The following is a 23,464-nucleotide window of genomic DNA, read 5'->3' as shown; positions in this document are numbered from 1 at the left end:
TTGTAAAATCTACCGAATCGGGGAGTATTTCCACATCTGCAGTGGTTGTATACCCTCTCAGGCCCAGAGATATGTAGCTCTTCTTGGTGGTGGAGAAAAACCTTTGGCTTCCTTGTTCTCCTAGACAGGGAGGAAGCCCTCACTGCCTGATGCTGAACTGTGGAGGTTCTGGTGCCCTGTCTTCCAGAAGAGCATCTTTGTAAAAGATGAAATTAATTTGCCAGCCCCCGGGTGGCGCAGTTGGGTAAGCATCTGCCCTTGGCTGAGGTCAGGATCCCTGGATCCTGGGGGATCAAGCCCTGTATTGGGCACCCTTCTCCCTCTTCTCTGCTGCCGGACCCCAGCTGTTCTTGCTCCCTCGCTAGCTCTGTCGATCTCCAATAAGTGAAGTGAAGTAAATAGATATATTTCTATGCACGCAATTAATTTGTAAATCCTTTGCGCTTTGTGAGGACAATATTAGTAGAATTAAGGACACATGAGAGGTAGATCACAAACCATGTGTTTTTTTGAATCTTGTGGCCATTCATCCTTGTGATCTATATACATCGATAGGTTCATGTTTTTGTGAACATACTTCTATCACCTTGTGTTCTGAGACTCTGAGTTCCCCCTCGACTTGATGTTCTCATGGATCCGAGGCAGGCAGTGTTACTTCCCGTGATCCCACTTCCTACCAAGAGACAGTACCTGGGTCTGTTGTGAGAGCTCCTGAAGGAGAAGTCCCCTGTTCTTACTTGGCACAGTGTGCACGGTTGTTAGACCCGCCTGTTCGGTGAGACTGGCCTTTATGGAAGTACTCCTGGATCAGAGCAGATGTGCTTGATTTCTAGCTATTGGTTACTGGAATAACGCATTCTGCATCCCTCAGAACGGGGCCCCGCTGTCTGTGTTTGCAGTGTCTGAGTTTGTATCTCAGAGTCACCCCGAGGAATTCCTTGGGAGGTAGTTGCCCAGTGATTCTCTGATGGGAGTGTCCGGGGAAGAAATTCCCCTCGTTGCGTTGGGATCAGTGATCCCTCGGTGTGAGGGTGTCATTGCTGGCTAGGGAAGAAGGGATAGCTGAGCCCATTCCTTGGCTCATCTGACCGGGAGGATTTTCCTGTGTGCAAATCCTGCCCGGTCCTTCCTGTGTTGGCTCCGTGAGGAATGGGATTCCCATATGGGATGTCCTCGCATTCAGCCACAGCGATGATGCAGGGGGTCCCAGGGGTGCCTGCGCCTTCGCTCCCATGTGAGGGATGAAGCACACTCTGAGATGGTAGCGGGAGCCTCAGGCCTGAGCCCCACCTGAAGCTTCTCCCACCAGGATACCGCGCTAGTGGCTCTCCCCGTGTGAGTTCTCTGGTGTTGGGAAAGGGCCCACTTCTGGCTGAAGGCTCTGCCTCAGTGACGGGAGACAAGGGTTTGTACTGTGTGATTTCTGTGGCGGTGAGCAAGGTGGGCGCTCTGGGTACAGGCGGGGCCCCAGTGATGACAGACACAGGTTTCTCTGCTCTGAGTTGTCTGGTGTCTCCAAATGTGAGAGCTGTATCGAACGGCTCTTCCACGTTGACCGCATTTGTCGGGGTTGCCGCCGGTGTGGATCCTCGGGTGCTGGCTAAGGGTGTGGCTGGCCTAAATGCTTTCCCCTGAAGATGAAATTCAATTGGTTTCTGTCTGTGGGTACGTTTCATGGCCTCGAAGAGATGTATGTTGCTGTGAGCTCTTGTGCAGCAATCCCAGCCCATGGCTTCTACCCTGTGTGAGGTCCTGGTCATGAAGAAGAGCAGAGCTCTCTGAAACAAGGGTCCCCCACCTTCTTTCCATCGCTGAGGTGGGTCTCCAGTGGTCTTACTGTGTACAGAGGTGAGCACTGCCCTGGAGTTGTTCCCCCCATGTGTATCATGTCTCCGTTCCTCGGAAGGGTGAGTTCTCTCGTGTCTCCCGAGGTTAGAGCCCTGACTAAAGGCTCTCCCACACTGGGTAGATGGGTGTGCTGCGATCCAGGATGAACGATCGCTGATGTCCCTGGCACCAGGGACTCATGGCTGAAGGCTCTTCCACATTGTCAGCAAATACAAGGCTTGTCTTCCCAGGACACAGCACACCTGGAGTGAGGTGAGGCACGTGAGACCTCTCCGTGCTGTGCTCCAGCATTGCCCGGGTTCCTGTGCAGTGTGAACCCTGTGCTAATGGCCAGAGCACGAGGGGCTGTGGCAGGATCGCTCCCTCACGTTCCTCCCTTCCTGACTCAAGGAACGCGTTCCAGCCCCTCCCTTCAGGAACGGTCGCTGCGTCTACCCCTGCAAGCCACTTGTAGTCGCGTGGCTTGTTCCTTTCCGGAATTCAGATAGATCTTTCTACATGGTAGCCTCATACCACGTCAACTGCTGATTAAATTTTTGATGTTTCCGTTTCAAAGACTATATACCCGTGAGTCGTGCTGAAGCCAGTGACTTTTCCAGACACTCGGGCGGCGGCTTGACTCGAGGCCCATTTCAGCCGAGAAATGAAACTCTTCAGGTCTCTGGTGGGACAGCCCGTATGCTCAGGGTCTTGGATGACAGGGGATTGTGGGGAATGCTTAGCGTAGCCCGTGTCCAGCTCTAGTGTGGAAGGCCAGGGTTCATGACCCTGAAGCTTCCCGTTGACTTGCAGAGAAGCAGACCTTTGAGATGCCCCCGTGTGGGTCTCCCTTCATCCTTTATAATAGGGAACGAATTGCCGTGAGCTCCTGGGTCTTGTACACAAAGAGTGAGTCCCGGAACACTAGGTGAAAAAGTACTGAAGTGCTGTGTGGGGACTAACAGAACAGAAGGAGAAAAGGAAAGAGGGGGAGGGAGGAAGGAATACAAAGAACAAAAAGGTCATGTAGGGAAGGAAGGAAGGGAGGGAGGGAGGAAGAGGGAGGGCGGCTTGAAAAAGGGAGAAGAGAAACTGGTAGAGAGGCATTAGGGGAAAGAAGAATTTTGAAAGTTGTGAGACAAACATCTGAGAGTTAAGATTTGAGCTTGATGAGAAAGGAAAGGCATGGAGTCCTCTACTCAGGAGCAGAAACCGGTTGTAGCGTGTTGGTGATGAGAACCTTTGGACCAGATAAACCTGCGAGACAAAGAGAGTGAGGATGGGAGGCTGGGGAGTTTCAGAAGGGCAACGTCAACCACGTCGAGGACCGAGAGAGGGGCCATGTGAGGGTTTGAGTGCAAGAATCACAGAAGGGTCCAGTCCTCGGAGGACTCAGAATGTGCAGTGCGTGAGGTGGATGGAGTCGGAAGAGTTGACAGAAATGGGCCCGTGTTGCAGGGTTGTTTCCACAGGAGCCCTACAAGAGACAGGACTGATGTAGGAAAGAGGTTAGCATTCAAGGCCGATGGTCAAGAAAGAAGTCTTGAGACGGCTCTGCTGGCAGGAGGTGCTTTTTATTAAGGCACAGGGATACGACCCTTGGGTAGAAAGGGCTGCTTGCTGGGGTCGTGACAGGAGGCTGACTTTCTGGGATGGCATTGGAGGAGGTCAAGCAAAAGGGAGGTTTTGCAAGAATGTGGCAGGAGGACAGAGGACACCGAGGATACAGTTGACTTTGCTCTTGTGAAGGGGAGGTGGTTTTTTTCCTGCTAGGAAGGCATGAATTGAAAGATGGTGCGGAGCTTCCTGGAGGAATGTTCCCTTCCTCCTCTCACAGGTCCATCCCAGGGACTGCACGTTTGAAAAGAAACTCTGTCCTACGGACATTTCCTTTGGCCTCAGCCTCCCTCCGTGTCGTGGAGGGGAGGGAGATGTCAGGGCTTCAGGAAACGGAGATCCGGGCCTCTGGCAGGTCGCTAGGCTCTCATTAAGCAGGCCTCTTCCTACAGAATCAGGAGGACTTTTCAAAACCGAGGGAGACTCCGGTCTTGCCGGGTTTTGATCTCCATCTGTGGAGAATCTGTTTTTTTCCTTTCCTCAGCTTGAGGGCAGTCAGAGCGCCTGAGGGATGTCCCCCGTATCACAGGTTGGGGGGCGGTGTGGCGTGCCAGCTCCTGCTTGGCGCTCAGCTAGCCTTCCCCTCCCTCCTCGTGTGCCCCTGACCAGTGCGGAGCCTTGCGTGGTGAAGGTTGTTGAAGGAGGACGGTCTCATCTTCTGTAGCTTCTTCCTGCTGAATAGGGGCGTAGAGCTGTCCCTCCGCGTGGGTCGTTCTGGTCAGGTGGCGGAGGCCCAGCTTGGGGAGGCCTCTGCTGTCTGAGTTGTAAAAGGAAGAGGCCGCTGAGTGCAGGGGAGAGCCTCTCCTCCCTAAACCTCTTGCTGCTGCCAAACACACAGGCTGAGCGGGGCCCGTTTTGTGGGGCTGCTTCCAGTGTTGAGCCCAGCATTGGTCACGGTCCTGTGCGTCGAAGCGACGGGGGCGGTTCCGGTGCGGCACCCTCGGGGAATGCAGCAGGGGTAGGGCTGCTGCCCCTCGAGTCGATCCCAGGGTGGTCAAGGGGCCCTGGCAGTGCCGCTTCGTCCTGCATGTGTCATGCTCTGCAGGGTTGTCGGGGACTGCAGGGGACAGCCCCTGCAGCAGACAGGGGAGACGACGGGAAGGCTGCTGTCCCGCCCAGTCCCAGGTGGGCCCAGTCTCCCCACACAACGGACTGTTGTGGGCCCAGGTGGTTGCCTCGTGCTCCAAGTGTCCGTCATCGGCAGGGCCCGGGCAGCCAACTCTGGGTGTGGCGGCCGACTCAGAGGGTCCTCTCGTCTCGTCCTCGGGGCTCCAGTGCCGTCCTCTGGTGGGCTGCCCAGAAGTCTTCTCTTTGGCCTACGGAGGTCAGGCGTAAGAGAGCCGTTCCTGCAGGCGTGTTTCCCTGTACGTTCACGCCGAATCCTCCTCCGGGCCCAAATCGGAGCCGCAAGTGGGGCCCCAGGGCCGTCCTGGCTCCGTTTGTTGGAGCACCCTGGGAGCCTCTGGTGCCTCGGGGTGGTGGGCACACTGTCCTGTGGCGCAGCTGTGGAGACAACGGGTAGAGTGGTGTGAGATAGCGAGTGGCGTGTGGCCTGGGCCTTACCAGAGGCCTGTGGGGTTTTGCGGGACGTGTCTTCTGAGGTGTTGAGGTGGAGGTTTTCCTGCAGAACCCATGCATGACCTGAAGAAAGGGGAATTTCCTGTGGGCCCCCTGGGGCTGAATGAAGGCTACACTGCCAGGGTCCCTCAGGCCCCTTCCCTGAGCGTCCTCCTCCATGACGGCGGGGTCCTCCTCCTGCTGGGCTGTCCCTTCCCCAGCCTCTCTGAGAGCCCTGGACGTGCCCTTCTCTGTGGGGGGAGCCTTTGCCCACATGAGTGTTGCAGGTGGCGTGGCAGAGACGGGCTGTGGGCAGGTGTTGGGCAAGGTGGGAGTAGGCAGGGTGGCCTTTCTCCGGTGGGTCTCCCCTGCCGACTGAGGGATCGAGGTGAGTCTCTAGAGTATGAGACGCACAAAGCAAAATGTGCCATGAGGGGACCCACTACCTCCCACGAGGCATCTTGGAGTCTCGGGGGACTGGAGGTGTTGGTTAGATCGTATGGGAGTGGCCGGCGGACATGACTCAGCTGGAGACCGGGCCCGACTCCCTGCCCACAGGGATGCAGCGCTGGGAGGGGTGAGCTGTCCTGCTCCTGTGAGCCCGGGGGCCTGTCTTGTTTGCTCATTTCTCATGTGCCTGAAGTGGGAGATGAGGCCACCGCACCACTGTCTCTTCGCGACTAGTGTCGTCCGGGAGCAAGCCGTCTGCTGGCTTTTGCAGGGTGGGAGGGCAAGGCTTGGGTCGTGCAGAGGGAGGGGCTCAATGGGGGGCGTGGAGCCCTTTGCCAGAAGGTCACCGTGCCTAGGCTGCCTGGGGTCCAGTCCCTCCAGGCAGCCAGGGCCCTCCCTCCAAGATCAGCAGCTCCTGGACGACAGCGCCCAACCACCACAGGGAGTTGCAGGGATCAGGTGGAGGTTCCCCGTGGGATGTTCTCAGGACTTCCTAGTGCCGCAGGGACTGGGATCTTCCTCTCCTCTCCTCTTTGTGGTCAGAGGCTAGGGCAGCACCCCGGGTTTTGTGCTGTTTGCTGAGGTACCCACAGCAGGGACGGGGCAACGAGAGAAAAGGTGTGTCCATGTTCACCGGCCCCTTTTCCTGCCCGACTCACCCTGTTCCCGAGTCCTCCTCTTCTTCTGCTTCCCTTGTCGTTTGCGCCAAGTCCACCGAAGGAAAGTTTCTTGAGAGCTGAGAGCAAGAGCAGAAGTGGGCATGAGCACAGACTCCCCGGCATCAGAGAACCAAGTGGGGACACCCAGGCCCAGCCTCCCTTCCCGAGGCCCCTCCAGCCGGGTGAGCCGTGCCCTGCCGACTCCCAGCCCTCCTCCCTGCTCTGCTGTCCGGGGCTGCTTCCCAGAGTCCGCGGTGAGGGGTCAGGGTGATGGTAGGAAAGGGGTGAGGAGGGCTTCCCAGGGATTTCATGCAGCAGTTCCCATGCAGAGCCCGAGTGCCTGCCAGAGACGAGGGCCTCCGGGGTTGGCGTCGTCGTCAAAGCAGGGAAAGGGGAAGAGCTGGGCGGAGGCAGTTAGGGACAGAGAGAGGAGAGAGGAAGCCCAAGAGATGGAGGTGGAAGTGAATTACAGGCGCAGGGTGGCTCCTTCCATCGGAATCGTCTTCTGTGGAATCCTTCCTCGGGTTAGGGAGCAGCAAGGGTGCTGGGGTTGGCCCTGAGAGAGAACAAAGGGGAGTTAGTGCAGGTGACGACCCACGGCCTGCTGCTCTGGGGATGCTGGGCTCTGCCCTCAGTGGGGTGCGTCCCTAGAGCCGAGTCCTCCCTGGCCTTGGTCGATTGATCTCGGCAGGGTACAGGGGGGTCTCTGGTTGCCCACCTGCTCTTCCCACCTCCGATTCTCTCCAAGACCCGGGAGCCTGGCTGTGTGATCCTTTCCCCCCTGGAGGCTGTCACTGTCCCTAAGACTGCCTCTGCGGGACTTTGTCTTCCTCTGTCCTTGTTCCTGTCCTTCCCTGCTCTCCTTCGTCCTCCTCCTCCTCCTCCTCCTCCTCCTCCTCCTCCACCTCCTCCCCCTCCACCTCCTCCCCTAGAGATGCTCCTTGTCCTTCCCCCTGCCAAGCTCCACCAGTACTATTGTTGTCCAGGAGGGTGCCACCAAGGAAAGAGAGGAGATATTCTGGGTTCCCTGGAATCAGTCCCCTCCCCCCCCCCGATCCGTCTGTGCTGGGAGCAGCTGTCATGGGTCTGGGATTGCTGGGGAAGTGCCGGGAGAGATGGCCCACCACGTCCCCACAGCCCATGTCTGCCCAGGGACTGGGATGACCTTCCCAGGGACGTGTTTCAGGGAACGCAACGCCCTCTGTTTCCCTAAGTGTTAGAGAGGTTGAATGGAGACAGGAGCATGGGAAATTGTGCAGGCGCCCTCAGCTGTTCAGGGCTGGAAAACGTCCAGCGGTGTGGTTACTGAAACACGGGATTCCTGCCAGTGCTCCTGCTGAGGCTTGCCAGGAATGGACGGGGTCGGGGTGTGTGTAGGGCCCTGGGCAGGCCTGAGGAACGTTTGCCTTTTGGGCATGCCTAGGGAGTGGGGAGCATGGCCAGGGCCATGGGCCAGCGAGGGGGGTTTGTGAGAGGAACCATGACTCCCTGGCCCTGCTTCCAAGAGGCTCTGTGCTATGCTTCGACGCCAGCTAGTGAGAGGTAGAGTGGACCCGGGGCAGCAAGTGTGTGAAGCAGGTCCAGCAGCCCCTTCACTCAGGCCCGGGGGACCGTGGCCCACGACAGGGGTTCTCCAGGGCAGCTGCATGGGGGCATCCCACACTTGGGAACACGTCCCCAGGTCAGACTCGGCTGGGGTGTGAAGGCTGGCAGAAGCTCCGATTTACGGGAGCCTGTGTCGTGAACCCAGGGGAAGTACGCTTTCCCTTCTGCAGCTCTGGGCATCCCCTTGAAGTACAGCAGCGTGGAGAGAACTAGGATGGTTTGGTAGTGGAGGTTATGAGGGAGAGAATTTAGACCTGTCTTACACCTCCTGGCTCAGACCAGAACGGAGTGTCGCGTAGTGTCTCTTGCCCAGGAGAGTGCGGTTGGGGCCGCCAAGTCCTGAGCATGACCAGGTCTGGGCCCGTGCCAAGAATGATGCAGAATCTCTTGTGCACCATTCCCGAGAGGCCATGAGCAAAGAGGCCAAGCTTTGACATGTGGCAGTGGCCAAGGGAGGCAGGAGCAGCTTTGATGGGAAAGATCCTTCAAGGAGCCACGCAAGGAGTCGAGTGGTGATGACAAACCCAGCCTACCCTAAAGGCCCGTGGACACCTCGTCTGTTCTTTTCATCCCGAAACCGTGACATGAGCAAATCATGCCTGTGCCAGAGCATCGCTTTCCTTGGTGGTTTTTGACCCACCTTCTTCATTCTCCAGAGCGGCAGGGGCAACCCCATGTTCCCGGGAGCCCTGTCCCAGTGTTCCCCTCCTCGGTGCCATTCCCTACCTGAAGAGACTTCGTCCTCACTGAAGGAGTAGTCCTCGATGCTCTCTATCAGTAGATCTGTAAGAACTGAAAGAGGAGCAATGCCGTTAGGAGAGAAACCACCTCACCCCTTCATCCCAGGTGCGTTGAGATGTCTCTGGGCCGTGCAGCATCTGCCTGACCCTTCTGCAGTGCTCTCAGAGGTTCACGGGGCTGGCGGAGCCGGAGCCCTTGGAGGAGACAGGGATTGGAGTTTCATGCCTTCTAATGAGACCAGGACGCTGCAGCAGTCACCTCAGTGTCAGTTCTGCATGCCCATGACCGCTGTCCCCTCCCAGCGCAACCATCAGAAACTCCAGTCGTTATGGGACTCTTGACGTGTGGCTAGTGGGAGTGAGCGACTGGACATTTTCGTTCCCTTGATGATTTCCGTGTACTGTGCTGAGATAATAAATGACTGTGTATGATGGATCCTAGACAGACTCTTTCCTGGATCACTCAGCACTAGACACCAACCAGGAGCGAGAGAGGAGGCCTGCTCTCCCGCGTATTGCTCGGGCATCAGTGGCTGGCCTGACAGGGACATTGATCAAGGGAAGACGTTCCCGGGCTCACACACACCCACCAGGCGCTGCTGGAGGTCTTTGGACCCGAAGAGATTAAGGTGAAGCCCCAGTTCCTAGAATAAATGGGGATCGGATTCCATGCAGCACTGATCTAAAGCATACAATGTGATGCTCTCGGGACAGAGGAGCTGCTAGAATAGATAAGGGAACCATAAAGGAACACAGCGAGCCACGACGTTTCTGAATATGAAGAAGTTGGTGGTGGGTCTCTAGAAGCTGACCTTCCAATACCTTGGATGACTCCCCTGAGCCAACAGGAGGGTGCTGGCATACAAATAGGCAGGGGCACCTGGGAGCGGAAGAGAAATGCCCAAGGAAATGCGCTCATGTTGGCATCACGATGCTTCCTTCCCAAGAGGACCGCCCAGGAAAAGCATCCTCTTCTGAAACAGTGAACAGAGTGAAAAGGCAGCCCACAGATTGGAGACACCCTTGGCAATCCTTATTTCAGAAAAGGTGTGTTCACTGACAAAAAGGAAGAACAACAAAGAAAACCAAACCAAACAAAAGAAGACCGGGATTTCACCAAATGAAAGAATCGAGAAAAAGACTGGAATAGTCCGTGCTGCAAAGGGAACGAATGACAGACATCGTACGAAAAGATGCTCAACGTAAGGCATCGTGAGGGCAATGCGAATCCAAAGGATGCTGAGCTGTGGCATTGTCAGTTAGGGTGGCGAGGACCCAAACCAGGAATTCAAACCCAGGACCCATGTTGGAAGGAGGCAGAAAATTAGAGACTTTGTATGCAATTCATGGAATGCAGACTGGTGCAACTACCCTGGAAAAGCCCGTTGAGTGTCCTCGGAGAGCAGCGAAAGGTACTCCCGTGGATCCCGCGCATGCGAGTGAGAAAAAGAGATGTTGGAAAATCAGAATCTGTTCCAATACATGTTTCTCATGAGAGAAAGTCTTGTTGTCTGCCAAAGAACCCTGAAACCCTGATTTGGCTCTGTTTCCATTCCCAGGCACTGAACTCCCTTGAGTTGTCTCTTGGCCCAATCCTTCCGAATCTAACAAGGCCCTCTTGCATGGACAGATGGCCAGCGAAACGGGAGATGATTGTTTTGTCACACCTGTTGAGGTTTGAGGTTCTCTTTGGCCACGTTGCGATGCACAGAGCACCCTTCGTTCCTGCATGGAGGGGGCCCAGGTGCCCCCAGTGATGCTCAGTCCCTGAAGACCACCTCATTCCCCCTTGGATAGGACACCTTTTGGACCCACCTCCAAGATCCCCAGCAAGGACCAGTGGTGGGTGTGGGATTTCCCTGGGAGAAGGCCAGTTGCATTCTTAGACACAGTATCTGCAGGGAAATGGTAGATCTCCATGGAGAAACACAGAGTGAATTGGCCCCATCTGTTCCCTGGCCACTACCCCTTTGTGCGGGTCATCCCCGTACGGGCTGTTGTACGCGGCTGCCCCGGAAGCCACCTGCAGAAGGGAGGAAGTGTGTCCCCGCACTCAGTGTTTCCGATGAGGTTGGGAAGACGCATCGTGGGGCCTCTGATGCAGAGATGTGTGTGTGTGAGTGCAGTGTCAAGAGGGAGGTGCTGTGACCATTCTTGCCCGAGACCTAGCTGGGCGGGAGAGCACCATGGACACTGACTCAGTAACAGGGATTGGAAAAGACACACTTGTGTCTTTGGGGCACAGTCTAGCCCTTCCTAGTTAGCGACGGGATTTGTTTTCTGGGGGAATTGATGTGTATTTGCAAGGAAAGAACACCTCTTTCAATTGTAGGTGTTGAAGAGTTTTCCCATGAATGGACGTTCATGACGGGACAGTGATGGGAAACATCCCTGAGAACGTGGACACCATTAATCACCATTTTGAGGGGACCAGACACGTTCGAGAGCACAGCATTCATCCACCTGACACACACACACCAACCCTGCGAATCACAGCACATGAATTCCCATGGAAACAGACCTCGTGCCCAGCACCCGATCCTACAGCACCTAAGAGCAGCACGGTAGCTTCCAGGGCCACGGTCAAGAGGCCCTGGGTCTCGGTCCGGAACATGACCCTTAGTCTCGTTGCAACAGGATCTGGATTCTGGGTAGCTCTCAAGATGGAGCCTGCAAAGAGGCCCCACCTTGCCCCACCCTGTCCAGGTTGCTCGAAAGCAATGAGTGACTCTAGAGGACAGCATACTTACCATGCTCCCTTTCCAGCAGGGCCACCTGTGATTTCAGAAAAGAAGACATGATGAACATCAAGTCCTGCCTCGTCCTGTGTGCACAGCTCTTTTGGTCTCTTGGTGATGGGCAGGGTCATGGGCAGTGATATGGAATCCACCTAGAGGCCGCATGCCCTGGGTCCATTAGGTGGCACGGCGGTGTCAGTAGCACCCGTGAAAAAGCTAAGGACCCTGTGGACTGTAACCGAACCTGCTGTTTCCTGCAGGGTCTTTGAAATGGGGTGTCCCTGGCTAAGAGTCGCTCCCTCAAGAATCTCCCCACCAAGGACATTGTACGTGGTGAGGTGTTCGGATCTGATTGCAAGTATCAGAGAAACAAGGGATGCTGTACCTCACCTGAAGGAAGGCTAACTTACCACCTTGGTGAAAAATGGGACCACTCCTTCTGTGCTGTCCACGTCAAGGTCATCGAACAGACTATCGGGGGGATCTAGGTGGATACACACAGAGAGTGTCGGGACCCCGAGGGGACTCTTCGGGAATCACTCGGGGATCTTTGCTTGGCGTGCACGTGTGGACAAGTGTGTGGAGGTGGGGAGCTCATCAGTATGGACTGAGCTGCAGTGGGCCCTTCCTGGATGGAGGATGAAAGGTCCTGGAGAGGAGCAGGGACGTGAATAGAAGCTCTGCCTCCTGTTGGAGCTACAAGGGCCTGGAGTAGCTGTGAAATAGTCCTTCTCCAAGGCACATCTACTGCCTACCCCCAAACCTGCACCACCTAAGAGCAGCGCAGTAGTTTCCGGGGACAGGGCCATGAGGCCATGGGTCTTTGCCCAGAAAATCGCTCTCTGTTACTCCGACCCTTCTTCTCAAGTCCCGCCGGACCTGGAATCAGGGTGGTTCTCATCGTGGAGCCTGCGAGGAAGCCCCGACCTTGTCCCTTTTCCAGGTTGTTGCAAACGAGTGAGTGACTCTAGAGTACAGAATACTTACCGCCATCCCCTTCCAGCAGGGACACCTGTGATTTCAGAAAAGAAAACAGTATGAACATCAAATCAGGCTTTGTTCTGTTTGCATGGCTCTTTTGTTCCCTGGGGGATGGGAGGAAGCCAGATGGGGAAGTGTGCTAGAGGCCCGTGAGCCCCAAAGTATAAAGAGAGCAAAATGAGTCCTCCACAGATGCACCCAGTCTTCCTAGAGGTCCCACGTTCCGGGTCCCACTGGACAAAATAGGTGGCAAGGAGGAATAGCTGCTACCCGTACCAAAGCTCCCTGCCCTCCAGATGGTAGGTGATCCTGCTTAGGTTGTCCTTGCCCCCCCCCCCAATGCCTTTGGGGTTAGGTAACAGATTCTCCCTCAAACTTCTCCCTACCCCATCAATTGTGCATGCTGAGATTTTTTTTTTATGTGACCTTGATTTAAAAAGCCAGAAGAGTTTTGTGTCTCCCCCAAAGAAAGGCCAGCGTACCACTCTGGTGTAAAACGGGGCGTCTTCCTCTTTTGTTCTTGTTGACCGTTCACCCGCCTGTCCATCCAGCCAAGCTAGGGAGAGATCCACAGAATGGTCAGTCCACTGGTGGGGCTCGGCAGGAAGAGCTCAGGGAGTTTTGCTTGGGGTGGGCGTGCCCGGGAGTGTATGGCGACGTTGGGTTGCGTGGGTATGGACTGAGCAAGCTGCTGCTGCATCGAGAGAGGTCAGGGCAAGGAGCAGGAACGGAGGGAGAAATATTGACTCTGAACTTGAGCTAGAGGGAGTGGAGTCAGGGTGACCTCTTCAAGCAGAAAGGGTAAACACTAAGAGACACGTTCCATACTGACAGGCAAGTTCCTCCAACCAGCGACTGTGTCATGGTCATTGTCAAGACCGTTTCTTGGCCGCTCCCACCTATCTCTCACCTCTTCTAGGAGATTGTTTTTCTGCAGAAGAACACTGTGTGGCAGGGTTGCATTCAATGCAAGCACAAGTACCCTAGAGGTTTCTATTTGTCCCTGAGTCATGCAGGGTCAGGAAAACCAAAGACCCAGGATTTCGACGTACTGAGATCTGACCATTCCAACAGAGTCCCCATCCGCAAAGTGCTGATTCTTCCCAGTCTTTCCTTTCCTGTGGCATGTGGGTGTGTCCTTGGAGTCCGGGGGACCCAGTTTCCCAGGACCCAGCTCCCCCAGTCAAGATCCGGCAAGTTGACGAGAGCGCGGAGGCCAGGCGAGAGAAGGGCACTCTCTAACCAGGCCATGTAGCAGATTGTCAGGAAGTCGGATCGGGCCCCGAGCTAATGATGAAGCTTTCCTGGCCATTGCCATTTGCCAGTGAGCCTTCCCTCTATGTGCATTCAAGATGGGAGCGTTTTTGTAAGGCTGGTGGAGATGTTTGGGTCGACTAAAGTAGCTTCTGATGCCTTTGTGTTTTGACCCTGTCTGAGAAACGTCCCGAGCTAGGACAGATGTGGGCCCCTTCCTTTCTCCCCGTCCCTGTCTGAGGAAAGGGAATCCTGAGCAACCCTCCAGGTGGAGCTGTGGTCAGCGAGGAATGTGGTGTCCTAGCGGGGTGTGTGCAGCGGGGATGAAGGAGGTTTGGCTTTGAAACTTTGACCCGTGCCCTCAAGTCCATTCAGTGGGAGATGTCTTCTGGTGAAACGCACGCAGTCCACACACCCACACGCCCGGTCCCGTCGCTTCGACCCACGCGAAAGCGAGCCCCAACCCTCCGACGCACCAAGCACACCGCCCGAATGACCTACTGGTTTGCAGGGACTGTAGCACAGGGTCCTGGGTTTCTGCAGGACACTCCGTTTGTTCAGTCCGCCCCAGCCTCTGTTCCCGGGAGGAACTCAGAAGGGGGGAAGCTCTCCAGACCAAAGGAGGAGAGAAAACCCTACCTTGTTGAGTTAGATCTGTCCCCCTAAAGGGAGTGATGGGGGAATAAGCATATGGGGTGTATCCAGTCGCCGCCTCCTGCAGTTGGAGAAAGGGAAACCCAGTGAGGATCCCCGCACACATCTCTGTGCCCTTGGTGTGTGTCGTAAGCAAGCTAGATGGGATGCGGTCATTGAGTCTATGATCCAGAGGAGGAGGAAATGACCTCCCGAAAATGACCCCCTTGTCCTTGGCTCCGGCATGTCATGTCAAAATTCCCCCATCCATTTTCGTCAGCAACTCATTCCAAAGCCATTTCCCATAGACAGAACGACCTGGTGGAAAATGCTCACGACCATCCATTGCCTAAGCAATGGTGGTGCCCGTCTCAATCTGCTGTCCGTTAATGGTATAAACTCACGGCAGGCTCTCAGCACCAAGGACATGGTCTCTCCCCTCTGGCATGTCCATGCTCAGACACTTTCATGGAAAGAGAAATCAAACACTGGCTGTCCCTCAGAAGCACAAAATGACTTTAGCGATGTGCCCGAGTGGCTCAGACATTGAAGCTTCTGCCTTCAGCTCAGGACCTGATCCTAGGGTCCTGGGATGGAGGCCCACATTGGGCACCCTGCTCCAAAGGGGAGCCCGCTTCTTCCTCTCCCTCTGCTACTCCCCCTGCTTGCGCTCTTGTGCGCTCTCTGTCTGTCTATCTGTCTTTCTCTCCCCTTCTCTGTCTTTCTGTCTTTCAAATAAACAAAATCTTGAGGAACAATGAGTTTACCTGAGGGAGAGTCAGAGTTTCCTCCTCGGCCCTCAAAGTGGGTAGTAGCTCTTCCATCAGGTCATCGTGGAGAGCTAGGAGGATACAGAGGCACCGTGAGGACACTGGTGAGGCTGCTCAGGAAGTAGGCGGGGAGTTTGGATGGATGAGGACAGGAGGGGAGTGTGCGCGTGCGGGCCCGTAGGAGGTATGGGCCGCACTGCTGCCGGGCCTTGTCCTGGTGCAGAGGGGAAGGGACGGGAGAGGAGGAGGGAGGAAACGCGAAGAGGGTTCTTGTCTTTCTAGCTGAAGCGAGCCCGATCAAAGCCAAATAGCCAGTCCAGGACATGGGAAGCCTAACCTGGCTTCTGTGTGAAGACCGAGTCCCATAACCTCTCCTGACTGACGTGCCACTAAGGTGTCCCACGCTGCTGCTTTGGACATCAGCTCTGGGCCCAAGATCCCCACCTGCTGCGACTATATGCATCACGTCTGTGTAAGATCTTGCACAGCATAAAAAGCAGCCTTGCTTGCCAGGCTGCATTCAACCCTCAGGAAAGGAGCCTGGTAGTTTGCTTCACTCATCCTTTCTTTGTCTTCAGAAAATGCCATGTGCAACACTGGAGAGCACGGACATCATAGCTTCCGTAAACAGCCGGCACCGTCGATGAGTGTGATAGATTCCTTCCACTGTTCTTGAGCTGTCCCGTGTGTGTGTGCGTGTTTTCCCCCTGAAGACAGTGGCTGTCCGAACCCTCCCAGGTGTTCTGACCAGTGGGAAGTTGCTTACACAGAGGAGTCTGGGAGTGTGTGCTGATCGGCTGTAGGCCTGCTTTGCAGGAGATTTGCTCCGGGGATGTTGGGTCCAAAGCTTCCACCCAAGCTTCACCTTGATTTCCTATTGGCCAGTGGTGTTTGAGTGTGTGCTTAGAGAATTTGAACCTTCCTGAGGCTTAGGGAAATCTTATCAAGTACAGTCAGTTCCCTCCGTGATGCTTTTCTGCCATTGGTCGGTCGTGTGTACACACTGAGACCGGCTATGACCGATGTTGCCCTGTTCTGTCCTCCACGGGTCCACACGCTTTCCAGCCATGTGGGCTTGAGCACGAGGATGTGGCTTTTCTCTGTGCACTTGACTCCAGGGACCAGGCTGTATTCTTGAACGTGGGCTTCTAAGCTTTCCCTGGCTTCTGTGTCCATGAGAGCCACCGTGTCATGTTGGGTCCTTTCGGGGACCATCATAGAATCTAGGTATTTGGCTGTGTGCACAGATGCTGATGGCCCTTTGCTAGCTAGCACCCATGGAACAGCATGTCCCCCTGGCTGAGGGACTAACACAGGTTGGTAGGCCAGAGCAACTCTCAGATTGGAACCTGAGCTCCAATCTTGGCTTTCCAAGTAGGAGGTCAAGGGTTTGGACCCTTCATCTCCGCACCATGCCCATCCCAGGAAATCAGAGGGAAACATCCTCCAGGTACAGCTGTGGGGAGTAGGGGAAGGAGTATGTAAAGTGTGCCAGGGTGATGAGAGTGTTTTGGAAGGGGGACACTGTGATTGTGATGGAAGTGTGAGAAAGATCAGCTGGGAAAGGCACACAATCGTGTTCACAAGCATAACGCATGGGGACACACACACACACACACACCCACGCACACACCCACGCACACAGGGCCTTCATCCCACGTGCACACAGATCACCCCTTCCCTATGTACGAGTTCTTCCAGGCCCTGTTCGACGTGGTGACCGTGCCTCACCGGACAGTCTCGGTCAGTATCCCCCAACCCCCGTTCCTTGTTGGAACCCAGAATCAGGGGGCAGGCTTCTTTGTACTCTAGATTTCCTCCCAGAGCCCGATGGTCTTAAATACGTACAGCTGTCCTTGCTCCCAGCGTCTACCTGCGATTGGGGAAAAGGAAACACAGTGAGGATCCCAGCATCCTGTCCTCTGTTGGGCCAGCTCTTTGGTTTGGGGAGGGCTTCAGGCAGTTAATTGGATGAGGTCCCGTGGTTGAGTCCATGTCCTCCCACCTGAGTTCAATCTCCGAAGTCCATTCTGATCAACAGGCAGAACGTTCTCTTTCAAGGAGAAACCTTTTCTGCTGAAGAAGCTGTTTGATCCCATGGAGTTTGTAACTGAGGCTGTCCTGTGTCCTCACCCTTTTTGGGTCCACTGTGTGTAAGAGGTCAGACCCAGCATTCCTCCACGAGGGGAGACTGCTGCCCCCTTCCCCTGGGAGGTAAAGTGCCAGATGTTCATCAAACTCCACTGATGGAAGAAATCAAGGAAGCACCATTTCTGTCTCTGAGAAATCAGAGAGGCGAGCTTACCTCAGGGAGAGTTGGGGGACCTTCCTTTGTCCAGCTCCTAGGAAGGTCCTTGGACTGGTTCTCCACAGGGTCTAGGAGAACAGAGAGGAGCTGTCAGGACATTGGCTGCGCTACTCAGGAATGACTTGGGGAGTTAAGTCTGCTGGATGTAGATGCGGGGCCAGAGGGAATGGACGTGAAGGGTGACCAAGCAAGGCCTGACTTGCCAGTGGGCCAACAGTGGTGGACACAGTGGTGGACGCAGTACACAGTGCTGTACACAGAACGCAGTGGTGTACACAGAAACACAGAGGAGGGGAGCAGGATGGAAAAGGGAAATGGGGCCTTGGCTTTCTAACGGAGGGGATGTCATCAGTGGGAACTCTCAGCGTCTGTCTGGGAAACACTCAAGGCACCCTGGGTTTCAGGGCGCAGTCCCCTGAGCCCTCCTGCCCACTGTGAAGCCAAGCCAGCTTGCCACTTCTTCAGCTGGTCATGGGGCCTGTTCAGCTGTCTCCCCTGCACCTCTGCTGTGTGACCCTATCGCTCCTCTGTCGTGCCTTGGAGTAGTGCGTTTTTTGGTGATGGAATCTAAGTATTGGGGACGGGTTGTATTTGTTAGTACGTGTCCGTTCAGTGACACTGAACACAGATGTTCAGTGACATCTGTGATGCTTTGTAGACCGCACTGCCATCTACGGGGAGAACGTTGCCATCCTATCTCATGGCACCTCTGTACCCGTGACGACATGACCGGCCCTCCCCGTTTCCTCCCTGCACCGTCCCTTCCACTTTCTGGGTCTACGCATGTCCCTACTGGAGTGTCCTCAAAGCCTGGGATCGTGTCATGTACCTCTTTCCTTGTGTGGTTGCTTTCAAAATGCGTGTTTAAGTTAAGTTCCAGGTTCCATCTGTTTCGTCAAATATTGGAAACCTTAGTTTCTTCTTACGCCTGAATTGCACTCTATGATGTGTATGGATGCCACTGAATGTGTTCTTTCCTCCCGTGATGGATTTGGGGGCAGTGCCTCTCTGGGGCTATTGGGAACCCAGCTGTGTGAGACATTAGTGAGCAGATTTCTGTCTGTTTCCAGAATGAGAAGACGTCACCGAATGCACTGGCCCCATTTGTAGAACGGTAACCACGTGGAATGTACTGGGTACTTGAGTTCCCCAAATGTGGTGAGGTCGTTCTGTTCCTTTGAAGATACGTAGCACACCCATGTAAGATGTGGCTAATGGGCGGAAGTGAAGGGGGGACATCGTGAAACCTCCTGTCGTATTGTGTTCCATTTTTCTGTTCAGCGTTCCTGGCAAAAAACATAGTCTCTTCCTTCCTACACATCTAAGAACCAGGTTTCCTGGGGAGACCTATAGGGACCTTTGTGTTCCAGAAAGACCTAAGATCCATCCCTTCAGCTAGTAGACACTTTTTTCCCGTGCCGCTTGGATCCAGTTTGAATGAGGATCTCATCGTGACTTGTGGACTTAAAAGGGGACGGGCGGACGGCATAGAGGGAAATGGCTACCAGTGAAATCAGAGGACAATGTGTCTCAGCAGTTTTAAAAGCTTCGGTTATGTCTGTGCTACTGAATGACAGAAAGCGTCTCTGATCAACGTAATGAGTCAATCCCCAAGGTACCTTCCTCGGGGTCCTCAATGGTGAAGACCTCATTGTGGAGCGAGAACCGGACTCTCTTCTTGTGGTGGTGTCGTGGAGGGGGCGGCGTGGGTGGGAGCGTCTCCACATCTTCCAGGAGACACTCCCCACAGATTTCTGGGAGACGCACAGAAATAGAGAACAGTGTCGGCACCTTGTCCTCAGGAGCCCAAAGGGGGATTGGAAGTCCTTTCCTTCTAGTCCATCCGTCTCCTGCCCCTACTCGCCAGCTGCCCAGCAGGCATTCCTCCCTCCAGGTGGGACTTAGGAAGGGGTCACCATGTGCTGTGCTCTGAATTCTGCCCCCTCCCACACCCACAGGTTCCGTGGGCAACGGCTTGTATAGAGCAGAGACAGGATAGAAAAGCACGCAACAGAGCACCGTGAGCACGCGTGATGGCCTCGGTCACATCCACTAAGCAGCCACACCTACCCGAGAGTGTTCCCCAGAACCCTCTGTGCCCTGTTTCCCTGCCCTCCGGCCTAGACGTTAGTGTGCCACCACGGTGTCCCAAGTGATTGAGTCCAGGGAGTGCCTGGGACCTAGGGGAGGACTGGATGCTTCCCAGCCACTCGGCAGGTGTTGAGGAACGGACCGCCTAGGGACTCAGCTAGACAGCTGGCTGTGGGTAAAGCCACAATGGAGGACAGTGGAGGGCTCTGAAATATAGGGTGCCGAAGGGACCGTCCAGAGTTGCCACCCTGATGAAGGATGGATCTGAGACAGGAACGTCGTCGTTTTCTTGTGGCCGGAGATCCCCGAGCCCCTGACACCAACCCACGGCCCCTGCTAAAAGGTCCTGAAGCCCTGAACCAAGAGCTGCCCTCACAGTCTCAAATCCCTCTGTGCCAGTGTTTCTGTAGGGGAGAGCGAGGGCCACGAGACCAGCCTCAGTCCTCACTCACCTCTGTGTTTGGTGCCCTGACATCAACTAAGTGGTGGTTTCTGCCCAGTGGGGCCCTAGTGAAGGACCAGGAATGGGTAGCTTGAGCCACGTTCCCTCACCTCTCTGCAAGGTCAGCCCAGTCGCCCAAGGCCGTCCTGAAGGCCAGTTGAAGCCCAGGCTCCTCGGGTTCTGCTTGGCTCCCAAGCTGATTCAAACTCCCAACAGTCGCATAGGACCTGGCCGAGAACTCGCTTGCCTTGAGCTCGCCAGTCCCGAGGAGCAGTCGATGGTACAAACGGACATGTAGGTGGCCATGTGGGCTGGGAGGGGTTGGTTTCAGGAAGGAGACGGATGATGCTGAGTGGCCCGCTCTTGCCGTGCGGACTGCTCTGAGGAGGCTGGATGGAAGTGAGGCTACCCTGGCTGGCGTGAGTCCCTCCCTGCTCTCTCATTCTTCGCCAGCATCCCCTGTCTACTCTGAGGTCTCTTGATCCCCTCTGGAGACTGTAGGTTTAGCAGACAGTCTCCTGTCTCCCTCCCTAGGCCGGGCCTGGAGAACCCAGCCCAGCAGTACCTTTGAGAGCAGCAGACAGTCCACTGTGCAGCTGCCGTGTGTTCTGTCCACCCACCCGGTGGCACAGCCCGTTCCCGTGCACTCCCAGGCATCAAGCAGACGGCCCGGGAAACCCTGCACATCAAGCCATGAGACCACCCCGCTATCCTCCAGTGTCTCTCCTTCTAAAAACAGCTGCATTTCGACCTCTGACCTTTCCTCTCCGATTTTGTCATGTCCATCGGGAAGAGGAGACCAGCAATTCGTTCCCCTCAAATGTGGTGCCTGGGTCGCACCAAGATTCTCCTGATCCAGGGACAGCAGTGTGGCGTGTGACCTGTGTGTTGTCCCTGTAGGACTGTGTCCGAAATGGGCATTCAGAAAGAGTACGGTTTTCTGAACATCGAAGCGCTTTAAGGAAGGCAGCTTCCCCACGAAATCCCAATGAAATCACCCAGACAAACGAACAAACACAGGCATCCAACCGGGAGGGGGAATCAGAGGGTGGAGAGGAAAAGCCAAAGAGAAGAAGCCGATCTCTGTGAAAGGGAGGCAGCCAGCTCCAGAGAAGAGAATTGAGAAAATCGATAGGCACATACCTATACAACAGCAGTTAAGGTTCCCCATCGTGGGGACTGTTAGTCCTGTTCACCCAACCGCCAGGGGCTCGGCTCACAGAGTGACAGTTGAAATGGAACATTGGATGCGTGTCATCAGGTCACCGTGGCGATGGCTCATGACAGAACTCTGAGGGTGTCATGGAGGGAAGGGGGTGGGGGGGAAGGGTCGATGGATGATGGGCAATTAAGGCACTTGTTGTGGTCAGCTCTGAGTGGTGGAGAGAAGTGATGAGTCCCTGAGTTGTACTGCAGAATGCAATACTGCGCTGTACGTTAACTACCTGCATTTTTGGACATTAGAAAAAGGATACTCCTGAGGGCACCTAGGAGACTGAAATGTTCATTTTCCTATCTGCTACTCTGGAAAACTCCTATTTATATGAGATTGTTTCACAAAGTCTCTCCAGGAGTTCTTGGGTGGCTCAGTGGGTTAAGTATTGGCCATCGGCTCAGGTCCTGCTCTTGGAGTCCGGGATCAATCCTAGCATCAGGCTCCCTGCTCATATGGCTCATATGTATAGACGAGAATGAGTTAGGAGTAGGTTAACTAAGTTTCTTAGGCATTAATGCTGCAATCAAGGTGTTGCTTGGGACTCCTTATCTAAGGCTTGGTTGGGTTCCCATCTGTACATATGTGGCAGAATTTATTTCTGGACAGCCATAGGAGTCACAGTAGCTTGTTTCTTCTTTGAGGTCAGAATAAGGGTCTCTGATATCTTACGTTCCTTAAAAGACTCACATGTGGGACGCCTGGGTGGCTCAGTTGGTTAAGTGTCTGCCTTTGTCTCAGGTCATAATCCCGGGGTCCTGAGATCAAGTCCCATGTTGGGCTCCTTGCCCCTCACCCTGCTCGTGTGCTCATGCGCTCTCTTTCTCTCTCTCTCTCTCTCTCTCAAATAAATAAATAAAATATTTAAGATAAATTAATAAAAGACTCACACGATTAGGTCAGGCCCACCCAAGTAAATCTTCCTTTTAGACCAAAGTCAACTGATTAAAGGATCTCATTTATACTTGCAAAATCTGTTTTGCCATAGAATGTATCACAATCACAGGGACTTAAGTCTCTTCCATTTAAGAGGAGTTTATGTCACGTTGTTGGATCCATTGGAGGTCATCATCTTAGATTCTGCCTATATAATTAGTGTGAGTTTATCCATTCTGTTTTCCAAGGTAGTTTTGGTTATTCTTGGCCGTTCAAGTTTCTATGTAAGTCTGAGAGTAAAGTTATCAGTTTCCACAAAAATATCTGCTAAGATTTTAATTCTGATTGTCTTGAATCTATAGGACAATTTGTGGAGAAATGAGATATTTTTGTAATATTAAGTTGTCCAAGCCATGGAATATAGTGTATTCATTTACTTAGTTATTCTTTGTTCTTTGTTTTCTCAATAATACCTTATACATTTCTGGAAAATAGTCTTGTTTTTCCTAGTAACCAATTTTTAGTGTATGACATGAACATTGATTAGCTGTTTGTTTTGATAACCTGGGAATGATATGTCTCTGTTTCTTCTTGCTATATTTCCCACAGTGGTCATTTTATAAATGGGTGGTATAAAAGCTATGAACTGTATAAGACAGTCAGTTCAGTTATGGGAAGGAAATACTTGGGTATCTCCCTAGATTTATTGTAATCCATAAAAAGAAGAATGAAGAAATCTAGTATACAGCAAAATGGATATACACACTAATGTGCTGTAGTTATGTAATACGATAAATACAGCTACATTGGCAATCGTTACAGTATATAAGCCTATCAGAGTTATACAATGTTACATGCCAAATATATTCATCTGAAAAAATAAAGGTGACTTAGGAAAAACAAATAATGGAATTTAATATATTAATTGACATTGTAAGTTTACTGTTTAAAAAAAGGGTTTCCTTAAAAAAGAAAAGAAAAGAAAAGAAAGAAAGAAAGAAAGAAAGAAAGAAAGAAAGAAAGAATGAAAGAAAGAAAGAAAGAAAGAAAGAAAAGGGTTTCCTAGATGGAACAGTAACCAAACATTTTGGGCACCCCGTCCTACAGGAGTTATGTTCAGAATTATTAAATAGCATTTTCCCTGAAGACGACTGTAGCTCTTTATGTGAACATAGTCCCAGCAGTCCTTTCCTGTGTGTTCACTGACTCCTTTAACTACATTTTAACAAGATTTTTATTCCTTTGCCAGAGAGAGAGAACACATACACACGGGGGAGAGCGAAAAGCAGACTCCCCACTGAGCAGGGAGCCTGACATGGGGCTCGATCCCAGGACCCTGAAATCATGACTGGAGCCAAAGGCAAACAGTTAACTCCATATTTTAGAAGTGTGCATGGTTATGCTCTTGGCCCAGGTTCATGAATGATACTCTGTTATCAGTGAAATTCACCCTAATAGCAGGAATAGAACTTTTCTCCCCTCTGTAATCTCACTCTACTTTGCACCTGTTTTACTGTAGTAGGATTTCATGCTACATGGCAATTGGATGCTTCATGCTTGTGTCTGTCACATTATATGCTCCTTGAGAACAGTGACATGGTTTTATTGGTTTTCAGATTCTCAAGGTAGCAGAGTTCTTTATGGCATGTAGGCACATGATGGGACGCCGGTAACTTATCACACTGGTGAGGAATGTGTGCCGT

At 53.6% G+C, this 23,464-nt stretch overlaps 2 protein-coding genes across 7 annotated transcripts in view; one reads left to right on the top strand and one right to left on the bottom strand.

Annotated features, from left to right (window-relative positions):
• The window catches only part of LOC123394173, a 39,654-nt gene extending 16,191 nt beyond the window's left edge, over positions 1-23,463 (top strand). For 4 of the 6 annotated variants that reach the window (XR_006608936.1, XR_006608938.1, XR_006608939.1 and 1 more), the window contains one exon: positions 23,378-23,463. Coding sequence is in view for 3 of the 6 variants with exons in the window: in XM_045087933.1 (XP_044943868.1) it covers positions 23,378-23,412 (35 nt within the window). In the remaining 3 variants the exon portion in view is untranslated. Of the gene's footprint in view, positions 1-10,787; positions 10,873-23,377 lie in introns of those variants that run through there. The other 2 variants (XM_045087932.1, XM_045087934.1) reach the window with 2 other exon arrangements.
• On the bottom strand, positions 13,790-20,909 carry LOC123394172. The gene is made up of 6 exons (XM_045087931.1): positions 20,816-20,909; positions 18,759-18,893; positions 17,137-17,207; positions 16,680-16,704; positions 14,829-14,902; positions 13,790-14,143 (listed from the first exon to the last, which is right to left on the bottom strand). The coding sequence occupies exons 1-6, from the start codon at positions 20,841-20,843 to the stop codon at positions 13,790-13,792; spliced, it is 687 nt and encodes a 228-aa protein (XP_044943866.1). The 5' UTR covers positions 20,844-20,909.
• Position 23,464: the final 1 nt, after the last annotated feature.

The sequence above is a fragment of the Mustela putorius genome, unplaced genomic scaffold (genome assembly GCF_011764305.1).
Source record: "Mustela putorius furo isolate JIRA1106 unplaced genomic scaffold, ASM1176430v1.1 tig00001629_pilon_pilon_pilon, whole genome shotgun sequence".
NCBI lineage: Eukaryota > Metazoa > Chordata > Mammalia > Carnivora > Mustelidae > Mustela > Mustela putorius.
This window is presented reverse-complemented; position numbering and strand designations above follow the sequence as displayed.

Excerpts from the sequence above, each read along its gene's own strand:
- LOC123394172 (XM_045087931.1), bottom strand. The coding sequence starts at position 20,843 with ATGGGGAACCTTAACTGCTGTTGTATAG. Across the intron at positions 18,894-20,815 it reads CCTTAACTGCTGTTGTATAG|AAATCTGTGGGGAGTGTCTC; the intron begins GTATGTGCCTAT and ends TGCGTCTCCCAG. Across the intron at positions 14,144-14,828 it reads AAACTCTGACTCTCCCTCAG|GAGGCGGCGACTGGATACAC; the intron begins GTAAACTCATTG and ends CTCCAACTGCAG.